Below are 18287 nucleotides of genomic sequence, written 5' to 3' on the forward strand. Positions count from 1 at the left end.
ATCTTTCTTCGAAAAATATCTCAACCTCCCCCTCTCCCACGTCTCCCCTTGCCGCCATAAAGTAGCTAACATGTTGGCGTGGTTAATTTTTGCTACTGCCTTTCCTTAAGATCATGAGTCTACCTGCTGGGTCGTCTGATATCTTGCTTTAAGCTCTGTGCTATATTTCAAATTACTGTCGCAGTTTTCTTAACTGCAAAGCTTGGTGTGGCACACACACTGTCGGAAGGCGTCTAACAAGGAAGAGGGAAAGGTGAATGGCCCCTGTTCATGTCTCAGCCTCTTGGGCATGATGGGTTGCCCATGTGAGGGACTGCCAGGTGTTCGTGTGTAGACAGAAGAGGCAGTGATTATTTCCAAAGGGATAATCCAGGTTTTCATCTGGGAGGCTGTTGTCGATGCACCTGAATTCTCTCAGGCCTCTCTCTTCTTGACCACAGGCAGGCTCTGTTTCCAACTGTCAGCACCTGCTACTCTTTGCCATAGGTTTGCTTGGGGCCCCGTGACTGCCAGCGGTTGGTGTATAAATATCCCAGCTCCCTCCCCATTTGGAAGAGCTAATTCTTTTTTTTTTTTTAATGTTTATTTTTATTTTGAGAGGGACAGAGAGAGCACAGGAGGGGCAAAGAGACAGAGAAAGAGGGAGAGAGAGTCCCAAGCAAGCTTCAAGCTGTCAGCGCAGAGACTCGTGTGGGGCTCAATCTCATGTACTGTGAGATCATGACCCGAGCTGAAATCAAGAGTCGGATGCTTAACCGACTGAGCCACCAGGCACCCCTGGAGGAGCTAATTCTGAGTCATGTGTTCTACACTGGCTCCCAGGACTCCCTAGTGGTAGTAATCTCTAGTTACCTACAGTGACAACTTATTGATAACACACCCTTCTCATTCGTTCTTTCTTTTCCGATCTTATTCCTCACTCTCCTATGGGTTTCCCTGGGATCACTTCTCAGATTGACTACTCATCTCAAATTCTTGATTGCTTCTGGGGAAACTCAAACGAAGTCATTATCTCCTATAATTCTATGAATTTTGTATGTATATACATGTGCATTGCAAAAATCTAAATGAGTTAGGTGTTTGAAGGAATCAGAAGTGTTCAGAAAGCTTGTTTGGGGGGCCTGGGCGGCTCAGTCGGTTAAATGTCTGACTCTTGGTTTTGCTCAGGTCGCAATCTCACGGTTTCATGAGTTCAAGCCCCAAGTCGGGTTCTGTGCTCGCAGCCTGGAACCTGCTTGGGATTCTCTCTCTCTCTCTCTCTCTCTCTCTCTCTCTCTCTCTCTCTCCCTCTTCCCCTGCCCCACTCACACTCTCAAAATAAATAAATACACTTAAAAACATTTAAAAAAAAGAAAGAAAGCTTCTTTTTGACACTATTTATGTTAAAACCCTCTGCGATATCTGTAATCCTGCCTGAAGCATTTTGGATCTTGGTTAAACCCATAGGGAAGTTATAGATGGTTAGTTATTTTCCATCTGAAAAGTTTCCATTGAGAGATCCGGAATTCTGGAGAGGAGCTGGTGAATGTGTTAGGAATTGGAAGTTTGAATAACACTCCAAAGACAGAAGCGTGGTTTTACGTCATAATAATTGAACTTAAACTGTGGGAAAGTTAGACTTTAGTTTGAGCGACTCTTGTAGATGAGAAACGGATTTCTGTGACGAGAAGGAATGCTTCAGGTTGTCAGAAGCTGTTCAGTTTTTACATTGCTGTCAGACATACTCCTGCTGTGCTTTTCTGTCTAGTCATACTCCGTCTTTGATGATAGGTAAGAGACTGTCAGATCGTCCTACCTGGTGAGTCGCCGTGATGAAAATCGCACCTCTGTGCTGTTACACTGGATTCATATACTAACATACAGAGCCCTCCAAACGTGGGGTGCTCCCCTGGGGCATCCTGGTACCTGCTTCTATTCTTATGCCAGTGAATCTACTAAAGGGATCTCCCATTTGTGTGCTGACCACATGTTCTATCTCCTCCCAGGACGTGTCTCCTATAACTCGACACCCCCTGCAAGCACTCTTCATCTGGGCCATTCTTCAGAACAAGAAGGAACTTTCCAAGGTCATTTGGGAGCAGGTAAATGTCTGGGCCCCCTGCCAAATTTACTCCAAATGCATGCTTTGCTGTGGTCGTTCTGACCTCGAAACTCACACGCCTAATCTGAAACGTCATCAACACGACGGAATGTCTTACATCGGGTGAACACGGTTGTGCCTCTGTTTCCGTGGCGACGGAGGGGTGTTTGGGAGGGGAGGCACCTTCCTGGAAAGTAGCCGTGCTGGGTGGGCAACCCAGGAGGCTCTCGCTTCTCCCGTGTGCGCAGGTGCGGGATTGTTTTCCAAGTGGATGCAGTTTTTAAGTTTAGTTTGAAAAATTAATTTCTGCCTTTATGGCATCAGGGATAGGAAGGAGGGCTTGTATAAATTCTGCTTTGGGAAGCTTGCTGAGATTTGTCCTTGTGGTTTAGCACGTAACGGCTTGTGTTCAGTTGCGGAGAAGAGACGTTCTCCGTTATTGGAGCACGAAGATGGATGTTGAGTGCAGAGTGTTAACTCTGCAAGTCTTACTAATCCCATCGTCAGCTCTCCCGCATTCTCAGTCCCCTCTTCCCTTTCAGCTGCTACACGCAGTGTGGCGGCCGGGCCATTGGGCCTCATGCCGTCAGGTTCTCTTGGCATTTAGCTTGATATTTTCTTTTTAGATGCCAATTCCACATTCAAGACTGGGAGTGCCTTCAGGGTCGACAGTGTTTTGTGTATATTGCAAATTTGACTTTGAATCATCACGAACCGTTCAGATTTTGCCATTTCCTGCTCTTGCCATGAGTTTGTCCTTGTCTGACGTTAATGTTGACTTGACCGCTTGAAGGGATAAGGAACTAACTAACATTACCCGCCCCTCTGAAAGACCAGGGGCTGCACTCTGGCAGCCCTGGGAGCCAGCAAGCTTCTGAAGACTCTGGCCAAGGTGAAGAATGACATCAATGCGGCAGGGGAGTCCGAGGAGCTGGCCAATGAGTACGAGACCCGTGCAGTTGGTGAGTCTCCGGGAGCGGGGCACCATGGCAGGCATCCGTGTGGCAGGAGGCACGCACGTGCCTGTAGCACCCACAGGCGGCAGAGGTCAACGGCATGTCCAGGCTCCCTTATCTGGCCTGATTTAGGGGCTGCAGACCACACGGTCAGGGGTGCGCGTGCTGTGGCCGAAGCCATAGTCCTTTTGGCCCTGGCACTTACTGACTTGTCTAAGGATGGATGCAGGAAATGTGGGCTGTCTCTTCCCACAACCGCCAGGGCCGCGCCCAGGCCAAGTCTAAGAAACTCAGCACTGCAGGGAATTGGGGGGCAGGGGAGGAGTCTTTTTGGATGCTGTCGAGACACCGTGACAGATCTGAGATTTTTATTCGACTTGCAGGCTATCAAGTTAGCCTGCCTGCAACCTACAGATAAGACCCCAAACCCCTGGGTCAGGGACACAGATGGTTTATTGCTAATGGCCAAGGCAGCAGCCAGACCAGAATCTGGGGTCGGTTCCTCGTGCCTTCATTCCCCTAGAGTGACATGATTACGGGCTGCTGTTGCCTACGGTGCAGCTCCCCAAAGTTTAGGAGACTTGGGGCTTCTACTGGGGCTGCGGGTGACCTTCCCATGCTCCCCTCCAGGGCATGACTGTTCATTACCTGGAACAGAGAGGCATTGCTAAGCATTGCCCTTCTGGAATGCCTGTCTTCTGTCTGCTGTTCGGTCATTCTTGAACAAAGCAGTGCTTTTTGCTGAGAAGATCCAGACTAGGGCACCTGGGGGCTCGGTCGGTTAAGTGTCTGACTTCGGCTCAGGTCAGGATCTCACAGTCCATGAGTTCAAGCCCCGCGTTGGGCTCTGTGCTGACAGTGTAGAGCCTGGAGACTGCTTTGGATTCTATGTCTCCCTCTCTCCCTGCCCCTTCCCAGCTCACGTCTGTCTCTTTCTCTCTCTCAAAAATAAATAAACATTAAAAAAAAAAAAAGAAGGTCCAGACCATGCAGGAACGTGAGCGACCCAGAACAATTGCCTCCCACCGACAGACAGTTTGGACCTGCTTGGTTTTTCTTCCCGTTTCACTTGAGGGTTTTCAGTTGGCCATGTGGCCCGTCGCAAAACGCACACGTTTGTCCGTTGTCTTAGGTAACGAACGGACGCTAGTGACTTTGGCTTCTCTGTGTTGGCCAACGGTGTCCGATGCTTTCTTTTAATACATTAAAATTGCGAGGAGAGTCTGTTTATTTCCGATAGACTTCAGAGAAGGGATCCTAGGGTTTTGACTTTTGAAAAACTCCCCGCGCGGATTTATTCCCCGGGTTCTCTCGTTGGGTCTCAACGTGTAAGCACGGCTTTGATGCGGTAGGTCAGTGTTTCTTCCACTTTCTCATGGTTTTTGTCGCGGTCGTCGTGGTTTCGCACGGGGCCCTGTCTGCGAAGAGCCGTCACCAAGGAGGCCCGGGAGGTAAACGGGATGGGGGCGTAGGTGAAGAGGAAGCAGAGGGTCCGCAGCCCCTCTGCTGAGCCCCACCCAAGGCCGGGGGCTGCCTGTTCAGCGCCGCTCGGTTCAGGGGGCGCGTGCGGACACCTGCCGCGTCAAGGGCGGCGCTGGGCCTGGTGTGCCTCGAGAGCCCCTTTGTTGGGTGGGAGACGACGTGGTGCCTCGCGCTGGCGTTCCGGAAGCCTGCTGGGAACCAGGCTCCGCGCAAAGTCAAGGCTGGGGTGTGGGGGGCGGGGCGGGAGCTGTGTGCGCCTCCCCCGGCCCCGCGCGCAGCCCCCCTCCCTCTGGCGACACTGTCCCCGCAGAGCTGTTCACGGAGTGCTACAGCAGCGACGAGGACCTGGCCGAGCAGCTGCTGGTGTACTCCTGTGAAGCCTGGGGCGGCAGCAACTGCCTGGAGCTGGCGGTGGAGGCGACGGACCAGCACTTCATCGCCCAGCCTGGCGTCCAGGTAAACGGCGCGCCGTCGCCCAGCGTCGCCGCCGCCGGAGGTGGGCCTTTTCCGCCAGGTGCTGTCCGCGCGCGGCGTTAAAACAAAACCATCGCCTCCCATGGAGAAGCCGGCAGGGGAAGTTGAGTGACGCTCCAGGAGGTGGCAGCACATAGACGCCGGTAGAGACCCCTGCTTCCAGAGACAGTGCAGGAGAGAGAACGTTCTTTGACTTTCCGCCAAGCGCGCGGGGGCGCTGCACCGTAAGGGAGGAGGGCTGGGTCCCCGGATCCCGCCTGGGTCTCCACCCACCGGATCCCTAGTTATGTGCGTGGTGATGGGTCAAAGCACGCGAGCCCTCTGAGCCTCAGTTTCCTCCTCTGTAAAGGAAGGTTGCCGTGAGGGTTGGGGAGGCGGGATGTGACAGGTGCCGGCCCTTTATTTCGGCGGATGCTGTTATAGGTATTCTTGGTAGGAGCGGCACTTAGAGGAAGCAGCTCGAACTGGGTGAGGCCTAACTAGAGGTTTTCCGCACCGACTTCCACCGGCCGTTTGCACTTGGCGTCTCCGGTCGCCGAGGGGAGGTTTTTCCCCCACCCACAATCCCAGTTGGAGGGGCCCGGGTGTGAAGCGGGGGTGGGGGGGGCAGGGGAGACGTGGGCGGGCTCACACTTACGTGTCATACACATGATGCGCGTGACCACGTTTTGCCTTCACGGCACGTGCGGAGGTGGAGGTCATCCCATTCTGCTGATAGGGACGCAACAGCTCAGGAAAGGTTCTGGAACATTCTCCCGGTTGCACGGCCAGGAAGTAGCAGAGCTGAGGCTTGAATCAAGCTGAGGCTTGATTGTCCGTCAGGTGGACTTTCCGTTAACGCCGTGCAACCGATGATTAGCAAAGTTAGCAAAGCGTTTGTGGGAAAAACAACCCAAAACCCGTTCGCGGCTACAGCTAAGCCAGAGTAAACGGCGACAGTCATCGGTGACCAGGAAGGCACAAAGAAAGAGTCTTGCTATTTATTGCTGTTTGAGGGTCTGCACCGTAACGGGGGGGGGGGGGGGGGGGGGGGGGGGGGGGGGGGGGGGAGAGTGAGGCCAGCCCTGGGGGCAGGATGGCCTGGAGGCGGGGCTGGATGCCGAGGTGGGGCTGGATGCCGAGGTGGGGCCGCGCTCAGCTCACCGCGCCTTTGACCTCAGGCCTCACCTTGCTGGTGCCCCCAGAGCTTTGGGCCTGGGGGAGGCTGCCTCTTGCTCTTGTTCCAAGTTTTCCAGTCCCAGGGGTTTCAACCAGAGGCCGATCCATTAATGTTCGCGAGAAATCTCGCTGCCAGACACGTGGGCCCAGGGAGCTGGCTTCCTGTGTGCAGGCTGCTGCCTGGGGTCCGAATTTGCTGGTGGCCGTGGAGGCTGAGCTAGGGAAGAGCCTCCCATGCCTGGGGACCTAGCGGTGCCGCTGGATGTGCTCATCCCCTCGGCAGGAATTTGAGAGTGCGGAGGGCTGGACAGGTATGACCTGTCTTTGTCCGGCTCCCTGAGGGAGAGGCCCCAAAGCAAGGATTTAAATGCAAGTAGTTTGTTCTGGCGGTGAACCCAAGAAGTGCACGGGGTGGTGGGGACGGTGAGAGGGGCGAGGGAAGGAGGCAGACACAGGTACGCTAAGGAGCACGCTGTCGCCTTGATCAACAGGGCTCAACCCTGTGGGGACTTGTGGGGGCCGCAGGGAGCCTGCCCTGGTGTGGCCCGTGTGGGCACAAGCCAGCTGGTGTTTGCCCAGCAGCTGCAGGCCGTCCTCTGCTGTGGCTGCCCCTCCTGGGCCGGGCACACTCCTGGCTGCAGCCGCCCAGCAGAGCATGGCAGGCTCCCCGGGGGAAGCGGCTTCTCCGAGATGGAAGGTCTGGCGGGGCACACAGTCCCTGAGCCTCCCAGCCAGCGCCAATCCCCTCCTGACTAACAAAGGCCTTTTTTGAAGCTGTGTGTTCCTTTGATGAGGACCGGTCTACACTCGCCCTTTTGTGTTGATGTGAGGTGTGGTACCCAGAGGCGACCTGAGGTTTCTCATTGCCACGTTCTTGGGGGGCCCCCGTCCCACCTCTTAGGGGTTGGCACAGTCTGGGAGAAGCTTATCCATGCATTACGACTCCGAGTGATGCTGTGATGCCCACTGTGTCCCCCTTCCTGTCACCTGTCTGCCTCCGGAAATAACCCCGGGGGTCCTGCAGGTGGCGCTGGACGGGTGTGTGGATTTGCAATCAGGGGGAAGGAAGGACACTTGTTTAAACTTACTTAAGAAGAATTAGAAGTGGTTAAAAATCATGGCTTTAGGGAATTTGGACTCACACAACTTCTATTTTAAAGTTCCCAGAACCTTGGGGCGCCTGGGTGGCTCAGTCAGTTAAGTTTCCGGCTGTGGCTCAGAGTATGATCTCCCAGATCATGGGCTCGAGCCCCGCGTCGGGCTCTGTGCTAACCGCTCGGAACCTGGAACCTGCTTCAGATTCTGTCTCCCTCTCTGTCTGCCCCTCCCCCCGCTCACGCTCTGTGTCTCTCTATCTCTCTCAAAAATAAATAAGCGTTAAAGTTCACAGAACCCAAGTCAGGAAAGGGTTGACAATCAAACACACTCGTGAATCATTTTATCGAAGCCCCTCAGAGTCCAGGTAACTAATATAAAAGGATAGGACCTTGATTTGGAGAGTTATTTCTTTTGAGGGGGTGTGAGGGTTGGGAAGAAGGGTTACAAACCATCCTGCATTTCGCTGCATTAATAAGGACTCGTGTCCTCTGTCTCTGTCTCCTTGTAGAATTTTCTTTCCAAGCAGTGGTATGGAGAGATCTCCCGAGACACCAAGAATTGGAAGATTATCCTGTGTTTGTTTATTATACCCTTGGTTGGCTGTGGCTTTGTATCATTTAGGTATGAAACTGAGACATATGATGACAGGTGAGAGAGAGAGAGAGAGAGAGAGAAAGAGTGTGTGTGTGTGTGTGTGTGTGTGTGTGTGTGTGCACGTATCCTTTGGTAAATCCTTAGGTAAAGGATTATAAAGCCTGGAATGTATGATGGGACTGTAGGCAGCATGCCCTACACAGTAGGACTGGGAATCTTCTCTGGCTTTTCCCGGGTTTGATTCCAAACAGTTGGAGATAGAGTTACGTCTTCAGTATCCGAGGCAGAATTCGGATTTGTTAATCCTGCAATGCCAAGGGCTGAGTGTTGGCGGGGTCGATCTGGCTCCCCTTCCCCTGGCCGTGGGTCCGAGGCCCCCGCAGGCCGCGATGCTTCGGACGGTGATGGCGGTGCTCTTACCTCTTGGTCCAGGAAGAAGCCCATCGACAAGCACAAGAAGATTCTCTGGTACTACGTGGCGTTCTTCACCTCCCCCTTTGTGGTCTTTGCCTGGAACGTGGTCTTCTACATCGCCTTCCTCCTGCTGTTTGCCTACGTGCTGCTCATGGATTTTCACTCGGTGCCACACTCCCCCGAGCTGGTCCTCTATGCCCTGGTCTTTGTCCTGTTCTGCGACGAAGTAAGACAGGTAGGACCGTCCCCACGTGGGGCACCTCCTCCTTTGCTCAGTAGGTGCTGTCTTCCCAAAGCCAGCGAGGAGCAGAAGTTGCTTCCGAGGTTCCAAAGTCATGGTTTTCCTAAAGTAAATGGGGCCTTTTCAATATCTCAGCCCTCCGGTGAGACTTCTTAGCACCAAGCTCGCTCCTTGCTGATTAATGTTAATTGATGGAAATGAATTACTCAGGATTGGGAATGTGTTCAAAGAGAAGATTGACCTTGGACTGCAAACCCACGCCTGCCATTACCGTCATCAAGGGAGGCAGGGGAGATGGGGGGACTTTCAAGCTAAGAGCATCTTAATGCCCAGCGTGTCAGAGTGACAGTGTTAGAAAGTCATAGAAGTCCCTGTGGAGTTCAGGGAGTGCGTGTGAATTATTCATGGTGCTTTTCTGCAGTTTCTTTGGGATCTGTGTCCCGTGGCATCACCACTCAGTCCAAAGCTTTAGCCCGTGCCTGGCACATAGCGGGTGCTCCCTTGGTAATTGTTGGACAGATAAGCGTTGATGGCAAGGGTGATGCTGTCCCTGAACCGTTATGAAAAGTCCCAGGAAACCCTTTCAGACTTAGTGATGATCTGAGAGCAGTGCTGTGGCTGTCACTTCTGTCGCCCCCTTTCTGAGCCCAGACCCAACATCGTACCCACTCAGGAAGCATGGCCTTGGTGCTTATGTTTACGCGATGCTACGGCAGGTGCCACAAGAGATTTGGAGGGCCATAGAGCGCCGTCCTTGACCTCACAGTGCCGCGGCCTGGTCCGGCAGTCCCAAAGTGGTTTCACCCATCATGCTGAGTCTGATAGACTTTTTTTGTGGCTTCTAGGAGCCCTCGACTGAGGATGATTTGGGTCTGTTTCTGTTCTCAGCCGGCGAGTTTCTTGACCAGTTCTCAATGTCTGCTGTGGGCCGGGGGGAGGGAGGGAGTCTTTGAGCCAGGGCCCTGCGTCTGCCCTCCCCGGCCCTGTAGGTGCAGGTGGGGGATGGAGATAGGGGACAGGTGGGGGTTAGAGCAACATGAACGACCCGTGTGGGTATCGCGCATGGAAGATATCAGGCTTTCTGTCTACCGGCAACTGTTCCCCAGGTCAGGGTCCTGCTGACGCGCAGAGGATTCTGACTTCACGTCGGCCTCTTGAGGGCCCCACCTACTGGCTCATGAGGTCACAGCCCCATCGAGGTACATGGGGGTTGGGACGTCAAAGTATGAATTTTGGGGGGTGCGATTCACCCCATCACCCCTCTGTAAAGGCTCTTTCTCCCAGCTGTCTTTTACTTGCTGGCTTTGACTTACTATGTGTCTGCAGCCAGGGGGTGAAAATGTCCTGCTCGGGAGAAGCAAAGACGGAAGGAGGTTCCACATTTAAGGCAGGAATGGGCCCAGGCCGATGTGAGGAAGTAAGGGAACAGCACCGTTTTTACTGGGAACCTCCTGACGCCGTTGTAGGCGCTGAGCTGGCTCTCCACGTGGGGTCACGCGTGTTCCCTTCTCCTAGCCTGCTGTGGCTGGGCTCTGGGGTCGTGCCTTCCTCCTTTTCCTCCGCTCCCGGGTGTGGTTTCTCAGCTCCTCATCCATATGCTGCCATTGTCCAGAAGCGAGTGGCATGAAAATGGGCCAATGCAGAGATTCGCTTCGTATTCATGTGTGACCCAGAGGGGCTTAGCTCAAGGGATGACATTGATGTGTATCTGGCAAGTGAATGTATATTTTTTTAAAAAAACTTCTAACGTTTATTTATTTTTGAGACAGAGAGGGACAGAGGGTGAGCAGGGAAGGGGCAGAGAGGGGGAGACACAGAATCGGAAGCAGGCTCCAGGCTCTGAGCTGTCAGCACAGAGCCCAATGTGGGGCTCGAGCTCACGGACCGCGAGATCAAGACCTGAGCCGAAGTCGGATGCCAAACCGACTGAGCCACCCAGGCACCTCTGTTTTTTTTTTTTTAATTAAAAATTTTTTTTTTTTAGTTTATATATTTATTTTGAAAGAGAGGGAGAAAGAGAGAGAGAGAGTGCATGCACACCGTGTGCGCACAAGCAGGGGAGGGGCAGAGAGAGGAGAGACAGAATCCCAAGTAGGCTCCACACCCGATGCGGGGCTTGAACTCATGAACTGTGAGATCGTGACCTGAGCTGAGATCAAGAGTCGGACGCTTAAACGACTGAGCCACCCAGGCGCCCCGAGAGTGTATGTTTTTTAAGAGGTGAGTTGGCGAGGCAGGGTCTTCCTAATTCAGTCCCACGGCGGTGCTCTGGCTGGGAGCAAGCGGGGGCCGCGACGGTGGCTCATGAGGCCAGAGCGAGGGAGACTTGGGAAGCCCGGGATCAAGGGGCTCGAGGGTGTCCTTTGGAGCAGAGGGTGCTGCCGGTGGCTGCTTCTCGGAATGTTCTTTTCTCGCTCATTCATGCTCCCAGGCATTTCTTCACTAGTCTCGGGGCTGACCCTGCCTCCCACATGGTGTGAAGGCACAGAAGCTGCAGCCATTGTCTGGTTCCTCCAGGCATCTAGAGAAGTCGTGGGCCCGGAGACAGGACTTTGGGTTGCGTGAGAGGGCGGGGCTTGGCCCGGCGGCTGGAAGACGCAAGGAGACACGTCTTGGCGTAAGCCAAACACTTCATTCGTGTCTCCTGCCTTTCAGAGTGTTTACTGAGCACCTACCAGATGCCAGGCACTGTTCTAGACATTGGAGATACAGCAACGGACCAAGCACGCAAATCTCTCTGTTCTTCCGGAGCTTTTTACCGGTTAGAGAGGATCGGCGGGGGTAGTTTCTGGGAGTTTCAGAGGAGAGAACAGCACTGCCCAGAGTCTTACATTTACTGGAAGGTTGGCCTAGAGGGTTGCAGCTGTGAAATGAGAAGTCCTTAGGTCACAAATATCTCCATCCAAAGTTGTATGGACGTTTAACTACGAAGTCATTTATTCGAAGGAGGCTCAGGACAAGTGCATTTTGCTTGGAGAAGGACCCTGGGCAGGTGTAGTGTGACGTGTTCTCTGGGAGAGACCCAGAGTAGACAGAGTGGGGGGCAGGAGCCTCGGGAAGCGAAGTGGGCTGTGGAGAAGCACTTCCCAGTCATCCCGGGGGCCTGCCGGGAGGAGGTGATGCCCACAGCTCTGACCCAGTCCCGCTATCCTGTGTACGTTTATAATGGGTGATGTTTGATACGGAGGGTGATGATGCGGGCATCCAGCTTTGGGCAAATATATCCTCTTTTTCCTCTTTTTTTTTTTTAAATGTTTTTATTTATTTTTGAGACAGAGAGAGACAGAGCATGAGCAGGGGAGGGGCAGAGAGAGGGAGACACAGAATCTGAAGCAGGCTCCAGGCTCTGAGCTGTCAGCACAGAGCCCGACGCGGGGCTCGAACTCACAGACTGAGATCATGACCTGAGCTGAAGTCGGATGCTTAACCGACTGAGCCCCTCTTCTTTTTCCTCTTAAACATCACTTTGGAACAGACCGGTTTTATTCATCGATCCTGTGTGCGTTAAGACGATGTATGGGAGTGCCTTGGGCTGAGGGTTGAGAGTGGCGGGCGGCGGGGGTGGGGGTGAAGAAAGGGTTCAAGTCTGTCTCTGCCCCCCGACAGCTGACCCTGAGGTCTGTGAGCCAGACTGCAGAGCATGGCCTCCAGGTTTCTCGTCGTTCAAGGAATCCGACGCTGGGGGTCGCTGTTTCTCTTCTGCCTGCAGACTCGTGTGGCTGGAATCCTCAGTTTGGTTTCCTCCAGGAATCTGCTTTGCTATCCTGGCACTGTCTTAATGAACCGAATTCACACGCGTTAGGAAAAACCCGGAACCAGACAGGATGTTACCTGTTTCAGGTTGTGTCTGGGTATCCCAAAGTGCACTCTCCTTATGTCTCCTTCCCCGGGGGCGGCTGTAATAGGCTAAATTGACATTTTCAACCAAGGCAGTCCGTATGTACAAGCGTCCATCGATCAAATTGTGGATCTTTATGCAACACGAGATGAGTTCCATCACCCCTTCAGTGTTAAGGCCCTTGGAATCCCCAAATCCTGAAAGATATGCTGGAATATGGTTCTGGTATTTGATGAGTATAGCCCCTGTCTGTCACTCCACTCAGAAAAGAGGTCTCTGTTTGTTAACCGCCCCCCCCCAAAAAAAACCCCGCTTTCTTATTACAACAGTGCCTCCAAGCCCCGGGCTCGATCTGTTCAGGGTTTCTCCCCCAGCTCAGGCCAGGATTCCGAGAGGCCGAGCTGGACTGGATCGACCGGGTTGCCGTGTTCCTATCTGCCTCCTGGATCAGGGTTTTAAATTTTTTTTTTTCAAGGTTTATTTATTTTGGGGACAGAGAGAGACAGAGCATGAACGGGGGAGGGGCAGAGAGAGAGGGAGACACAGAATCGGAAACAGGCTCCAGGCTCTGAGCCATCAGCCCAGAGCCCGACGCGGGGCTCGAACTCACGGACCACGAGATCGTGACCTGGCTGAAGTCGGACGCTTAACCGACTGCGCCACCCAGGCGCCCCCCGGATCAGGGTTTTAAAGGGGGAGCAGGTGGCTGGGGCCTGTCCCCACCACTCTCATCTTACAGACGGTTCTTGGCGGATAATCGGTGAGACTGGGGCCGCCCGCACGGACGGTGAGGGATGCTGATGTGGTTTCTGGGCCCCCGCGTCCAGCCATCCCACAGAGGAACGTGGTCGAACCGGGGCTGGGAGATTTTATTTCCCTGGTGCTTGACTTCGTAGTGAAATTGAAAAGTGCCATGTACCTTTGAGGACACGTCCTTGCCGATGTTTTCCTGCGTCGCTCAGGTAAGTCTGGTGGTTTCCTTATGTGAGCTCACTTGGGCTTGGTGTCACCAGCCCTCCAGCCCTTGCCGCGTTTCATTTTAAACATGTCCAATGACTGCCTTTCCCCGGGGCCAGTGGATTCCTGGAGAATCAGCGTCGCACCTAATCGGACATCCTGTGTGCCAGGAGCCCCGGCACGGGTATTTGGAATCCTGTGGGCTCTCGGTAAACAGGTTTGAAATAGAGGGACGGACGGGAGGGTCAGGTGACTACCCTGGAGTCCCCCAGACCCAGCAGACAGATCACCAACGGGCTGTCTTTCTATTGGATCGTCTTTTCCCTCTTTATCTCCTGACAAGTTTTCTTCTGAGAAATCATGCCCAATACCCACAAGTCATGATGAAAGGGTCCCTGAGGCACACTGTTCCTGTCAGTCATTTCTGCGACTGCACCTGTCCTCATAGGTGCCGCATAGAACCCCTGTGTGCAAACTAAAAAAGAAAACTCCTGGGGCGCCTGGGTGGCTCGGCCGGTTAGGCATCTGACCTCGGCTCAGGTCACGATCTCACGGTTTGTGATTTCGAGCCCCACGTCGGGCTCTGTGCTGACAGCTCGGACCCTGGAGCCTGCTTCGGATTCTGTGTCTCCCCCTCTCTCTGCCCCTCCCATGCTCGTGCTCTGTCTCTCTCCGTCTCTCAATAATAAACGTTAAAATAATAAAAGAAAAAGAGAAATTCCTTTTATCAAGATGTTTTATTGCCACGTGCCAAAAAGTATTTACAACCAATACGCAAACCTACGACGACGACAGTTGTCAGTTGCGCAGTGCACAACTTACACCACTGTCCTGGGCGGCTTGGGTGTTCCACATTTGTCCACGCAGGTTGTGCTCACTGTCTTCCGGTTCATCTTTAAAGGACGGCGATGGTGCATGAGTCCTTTTTCTGACTTTGTCAGCAACACATGAGTAACGGAACAGCAAGTGTGCAACCTACTTTCCAATCCCCCCAGAATATCACGGGGCATGTGGCAGGGCACATGGGACATGTGGCTCAAAAAGGATGTGGGGAGGGGCGCCTGGGTGGCGCAGTCGGTTAAGCGTCCGACTTCAGCCAGGTCACGATCTCGCGGTCCGTGAGTTCGAGCCCCGCGTCGGGCTCCGGGCTGATGGCTCGGAGCCTGGAGCCTGTTTCCGATTCTGTGTCTCCCTCTCTCTGCCCCTCCCCCATTCATGCTCTGTCTCTGTCCCAAAAATGAATAAACGTTGAAAAAAAAAAATTAAAAAAAAAAAAAAAGGATGTGGGGAAAAATGTGTGAACATTAAAAAAAAAATCTGGAAGCAGTTGATGTTTCCCGGCTGCTGATGCTCTCTCTCTCTCTCTCTCTCTCTCTCTCTCTCTGTCCCTTTCTGCGCTGCAGTGGTACATGAATGGGGTGAATTATTTCACTGACCTGTGGAATGTCATGGATACACTCGGGCTTTTTTACTTCATAGCAGGAATTGTGTTTCGGTAAGTTGGCCTCACCACCTTTCCCAGTTTCAGGCGTTTTTTGGATTTTCTTGAGTGAAGAGGTGAAGAACAGATCTCTTCTACTTCAAGCCCAAGATCAACCTGACTCCCCTTCCCCCCCCATCTCGAGATTACTGCAAACGCCACCGTCTGAGCCTCTTAGAGCCCCAGCGTGGTCGGCATGGAGTTACGTCTCCTCTCTTCTCCCTCCTGGTGATCTGTAATCGAAAAGTTCTTCACAGTTTTTCTCTCTGTGCTCGCAGAATTTTGGGGAGGGGGATGATTAGAGACGGAGGAAGCCGAGGATGATGAGCACGTGCAATGTTGCGTAACGTGTTCCTTTTGGACCACGTAATCTTCTAAAATGTACCTAACTGCCTCGTCAATGCTGGCTATGGAGCCCGCCCTCCCAGAGTCAGAGCGGATGATTAGAAAAACCCATCTAGAATCACCGTTGAAGGCAGAAAGCAATGTGCACGCCACGTGAAAGGGAAGTTGAGGTACACCCAGACCATGGCGCACATCGCCCGTGCCCGCACCCCTCCGGGCCTGCCTTCCCCGAGTAGCCTCAAGGCAAAGCTCGTGGTCGTATTCGAGCTGTGCACATGGCGTCCCTTGCAGAGAAGCCTGACTCTTTGGACGAACGCCTACCCGTTGCTCACTCCGCAGTCTGAAGTGAGTGAGAGCTCCGTTTCCCCCTCCGATACCTTTCCTTTCTGCTGGCGCTCAGCGTTTGAATCACGGTGGGTTGGACGTGATTTCTAGAGCATTCCAGGGGGCGAAAACACACGGCTTCCAATTAACACATTCGCAGGTGGTCAGCGAGTCAAATGATCTGGTGCAAATGAGGTGAGGTCTCATTAGGGGAAACCTGGCAGAACCTAGTCCCAAGCGGCTGGGCTGGGCTGGGGACCGGGATCATCGTGGTGGCCGAGGGAGCCAGGAAGTTAGCGATAATGCGATGGCGTTCTTGCGGTGGGTAGAGTTTGAGGAGGACGTGGCAAAAACCTCTGCAAGCCCTGTTGTGTGCCCTGTCGTTGCTCCACGGGGGGCCACGAGGGCAGAAGACCAGGGCCTTTGGTCCTCAGTGACCGACACGCGTTGTCCTCGGTCTGCTTCCACTCACTCTCGGCACCCTGACCCCGCTTCTTCGTGTTCGGTTAGTTTTAAAAACAAAAGTTTGAACTCTTTTGTCAAAGTCTCACGGGCCCTGCTTCTCTTCCTTCCGTAGGCTCCACTCTTCGAATAAAACCTCTTTGTATTCCGGACGGGTGATCTTTTGCCTGGATTATATCATATTCACTCTAAGGTTGATCCACATTTTCACCGTAAGCAGAAATTTAGGACCCAAGATTATCATGTTGCAGAGGATGGTAAGAGTGGAGGGGGTTTGTGGTTCGCATTCTGCTTGCCAGACCCCTCCGATTGTCTGTAGACGGGCTTGGTCCCCCGGCAGGTCACCATTGGCCAGGTTTGCTGTCTCTGACGTGCTTTCATCAGGGGCCTCCCCCGGTTTGAAATTTAACAGGTGGCTGGTAGGAACAACTGGCTAATTAAATGTGTTGCCAGTGAAGCGATCTGTCCAGATGTCCGTCTTTACCGGCTGTTTTCATTTGAGTCTGGACAACTCAGAGAAGAGGCAGGAGTGCAACGTTTACGCCCATCTTATAGATGCGGACCGCGGAGGTTAATGTTCGTCTGGGAGCGTGCAGGGGGCTAGGAGCACAGCGATGATCAGAGCTTCGATTCTGTAGCCACGCAGTATAGATGTAGGACAAGCCCTACCAGCCCCCTTTCACAGGGACGTCCAACAGAAAGAGAATTATCCACTGACGATGTGGGTTTCCTAAGCTGGTTTTCCAGATGACCCAAACCTCCCGTGCTTCTGTCTGTAAGTCAGATGGGCGTTTGGATTAGCTCATCTGGAGGTTGCTTTCCAACGCTGAGGTCCTTTTGAGTTTGCGGTTTTAACTCAAAGCATATCTGAGGCACCATGTCACCATGAAGTCATGCTGTGTGTGCAAAAAGTCAAACAAGAAATTAAACCGTGCGTTCTTGTCTGATAAAGACAGCTTTTAGTTTTTCTTAAAAAAAAAAAAAAAAAGAATACCGAGGACGCGATGTAGGGATTTAAAGAAAGGGAGCCTGATGAGGAGTAGAGGTACAGGTGCTCCAGAATTAGGCCCCTCTTTCTCCCTCGAGCTGGGCTCTCTCATCCAGAAGGTTTCTGTGGCTGAGCTGGTTGGGAGACCCTACAAGCCAAAATACATCCATTGGTTTTAATTCCAGAAAAGAGTTGTCCCAAGACCCGAAGGTGGCAAATTAGGGGGAACACAGGGTGACTGGAACTTCGACCCTTCCCCGTGGTCGGCTGAGCAGGCGAGCCACCCACAGGGCACAGTCCTGACTCTGTTCCCTTGTCCTCCCTTGACAGCTGATTGACGTGTTCTTCTTCCTGTTCCTGTTTGCGGTGTGGATGGTGGCCTTTGGCGTGGCCAGGCAAGGGATCCTCAGGCAGAACGAGCATCGTTGGAGGTGGATATTCCGCTCGGTCATCTACGAGCCCTACCTGGCCATGTTTGGCCAAGTGCCCAGCGACGTGGACGGTGAGCCCGGCCCGGGCCGGGTGGGGGCAGCCGGGGGTAGGGGGGCTGTTTCCGGAGCCGGCCTCCGGGGCTCCCTGCTCTGACCCACAGCCGGCGTCGAGTCGACACCAGGGAGTGGACACTGACCCTCATGGCCTTTTCTTGGAGCAGGACTTTACGCCCGCCTTGCGGACACGCTCAGCAGTGTAGCCTGCGACGTTTCGACTTCTCAAAAAATGGCGCTTCTTGTGTTGTCAACAGCGACGCGGCAGTTGACAGCAACAAGCCTCGCTAGTTTAGGGACAGGTGTTGTGCGTGGTCCTCTCTTGTATAACCGGGAGCCCGTTTATTTCAAAAGGAGCAATACTGAAATTTTTGCCCTGGCAATCGGAATGTAAACATCCGGCGGTGGCCCACTGCCCGCTCTCTTTTGGAGGCAGGTCAGTGGCAGCACGGATGGCACGGGTGTGCCCACACCCAGCTTACGTAAGGAAGGAGTGGGGCATGTGCGGGCCAGCGCGTGTGTTGAACGAGCTGTCGAAAGCGTCTTTGTGATGCCGACGATAGCCCGGGCTTGTCGTGTTCGGTCCTGCCGCGACACAGCGATCCCGATGTTCCCCTGCCCTGTTGGTCACATTTCTCAGCTCCCTGGTGTTCTCTCGATTAGCCCTGCGGCCTCGGGCAGCCCTGGCCTCTTCTGTTACAGCCTTTCCCAAGGCTTTAGCTCTTTTCCTGTGCGTGATGGAAAAGCACCTTGCTATTGTTAACGTCCCTTCTGCACACCGTGCTCACCATTATTCATCAGGGAGTACGTTTCATCCTCGTGGCTTCAGTCCCACTGCACCCCAGTAGTTTTAGTCCTTTGTGAGGACTGGGACTTTTTTCAAGGCCCCCCCCATCTGGGCTCTGTCACTC

At 53.5% G+C, this 18287-nt stretch overlaps 1 protein-coding gene across 1 annotated transcript in view; it reads left to right on the forward strand.

The window, feature by feature from the left end:
* Positions 1–18287, forward strand: part of TRPM8 (transient receptor potential cation channel subfamily M member 8) — a 73472-nt gene that overhangs the window by 35943 nt on the left and 19242 nt on the right. The window contains exons 12-19 of the mRNA XM_043578221.1: positions 1986–2081; positions 2913–3042; positions 4829–4974; positions 7757–7869; positions 8275–8491; positions 14696–14787; positions 16019–16160; positions 17222–17393. Of these exons, the coding sequence (XP_043434156.1) occupies positions 1986–2081; positions 2913–3042; positions 4829–4974; positions 7757–7869; positions 8275–8491; positions 14696–14787; positions 16019–16160; positions 17222–17393 (1108 nt within the window). The remainder of the gene's footprint in view (positions 1–1985; positions 2082–2912; positions 3043–4828; positions 4975–7756; positions 7870–8274; positions 8492–14695; positions 14788–16018; positions 16161–17221; positions 17394–18287) is intronic.

The sequence above is a fragment of the Prionailurus bengalensis genome, chromosome C1, assembly GCF_016509475.1.
Source record: "Prionailurus bengalensis isolate Pbe53 chromosome C1, Fcat_Pben_1.1_paternal_pri, whole genome shotgun sequence".
Lineage (NCBI taxonomy): Eukaryota > Metazoa > Chordata > Mammalia > Carnivora > Felidae > Prionailurus > Prionailurus bengalensis.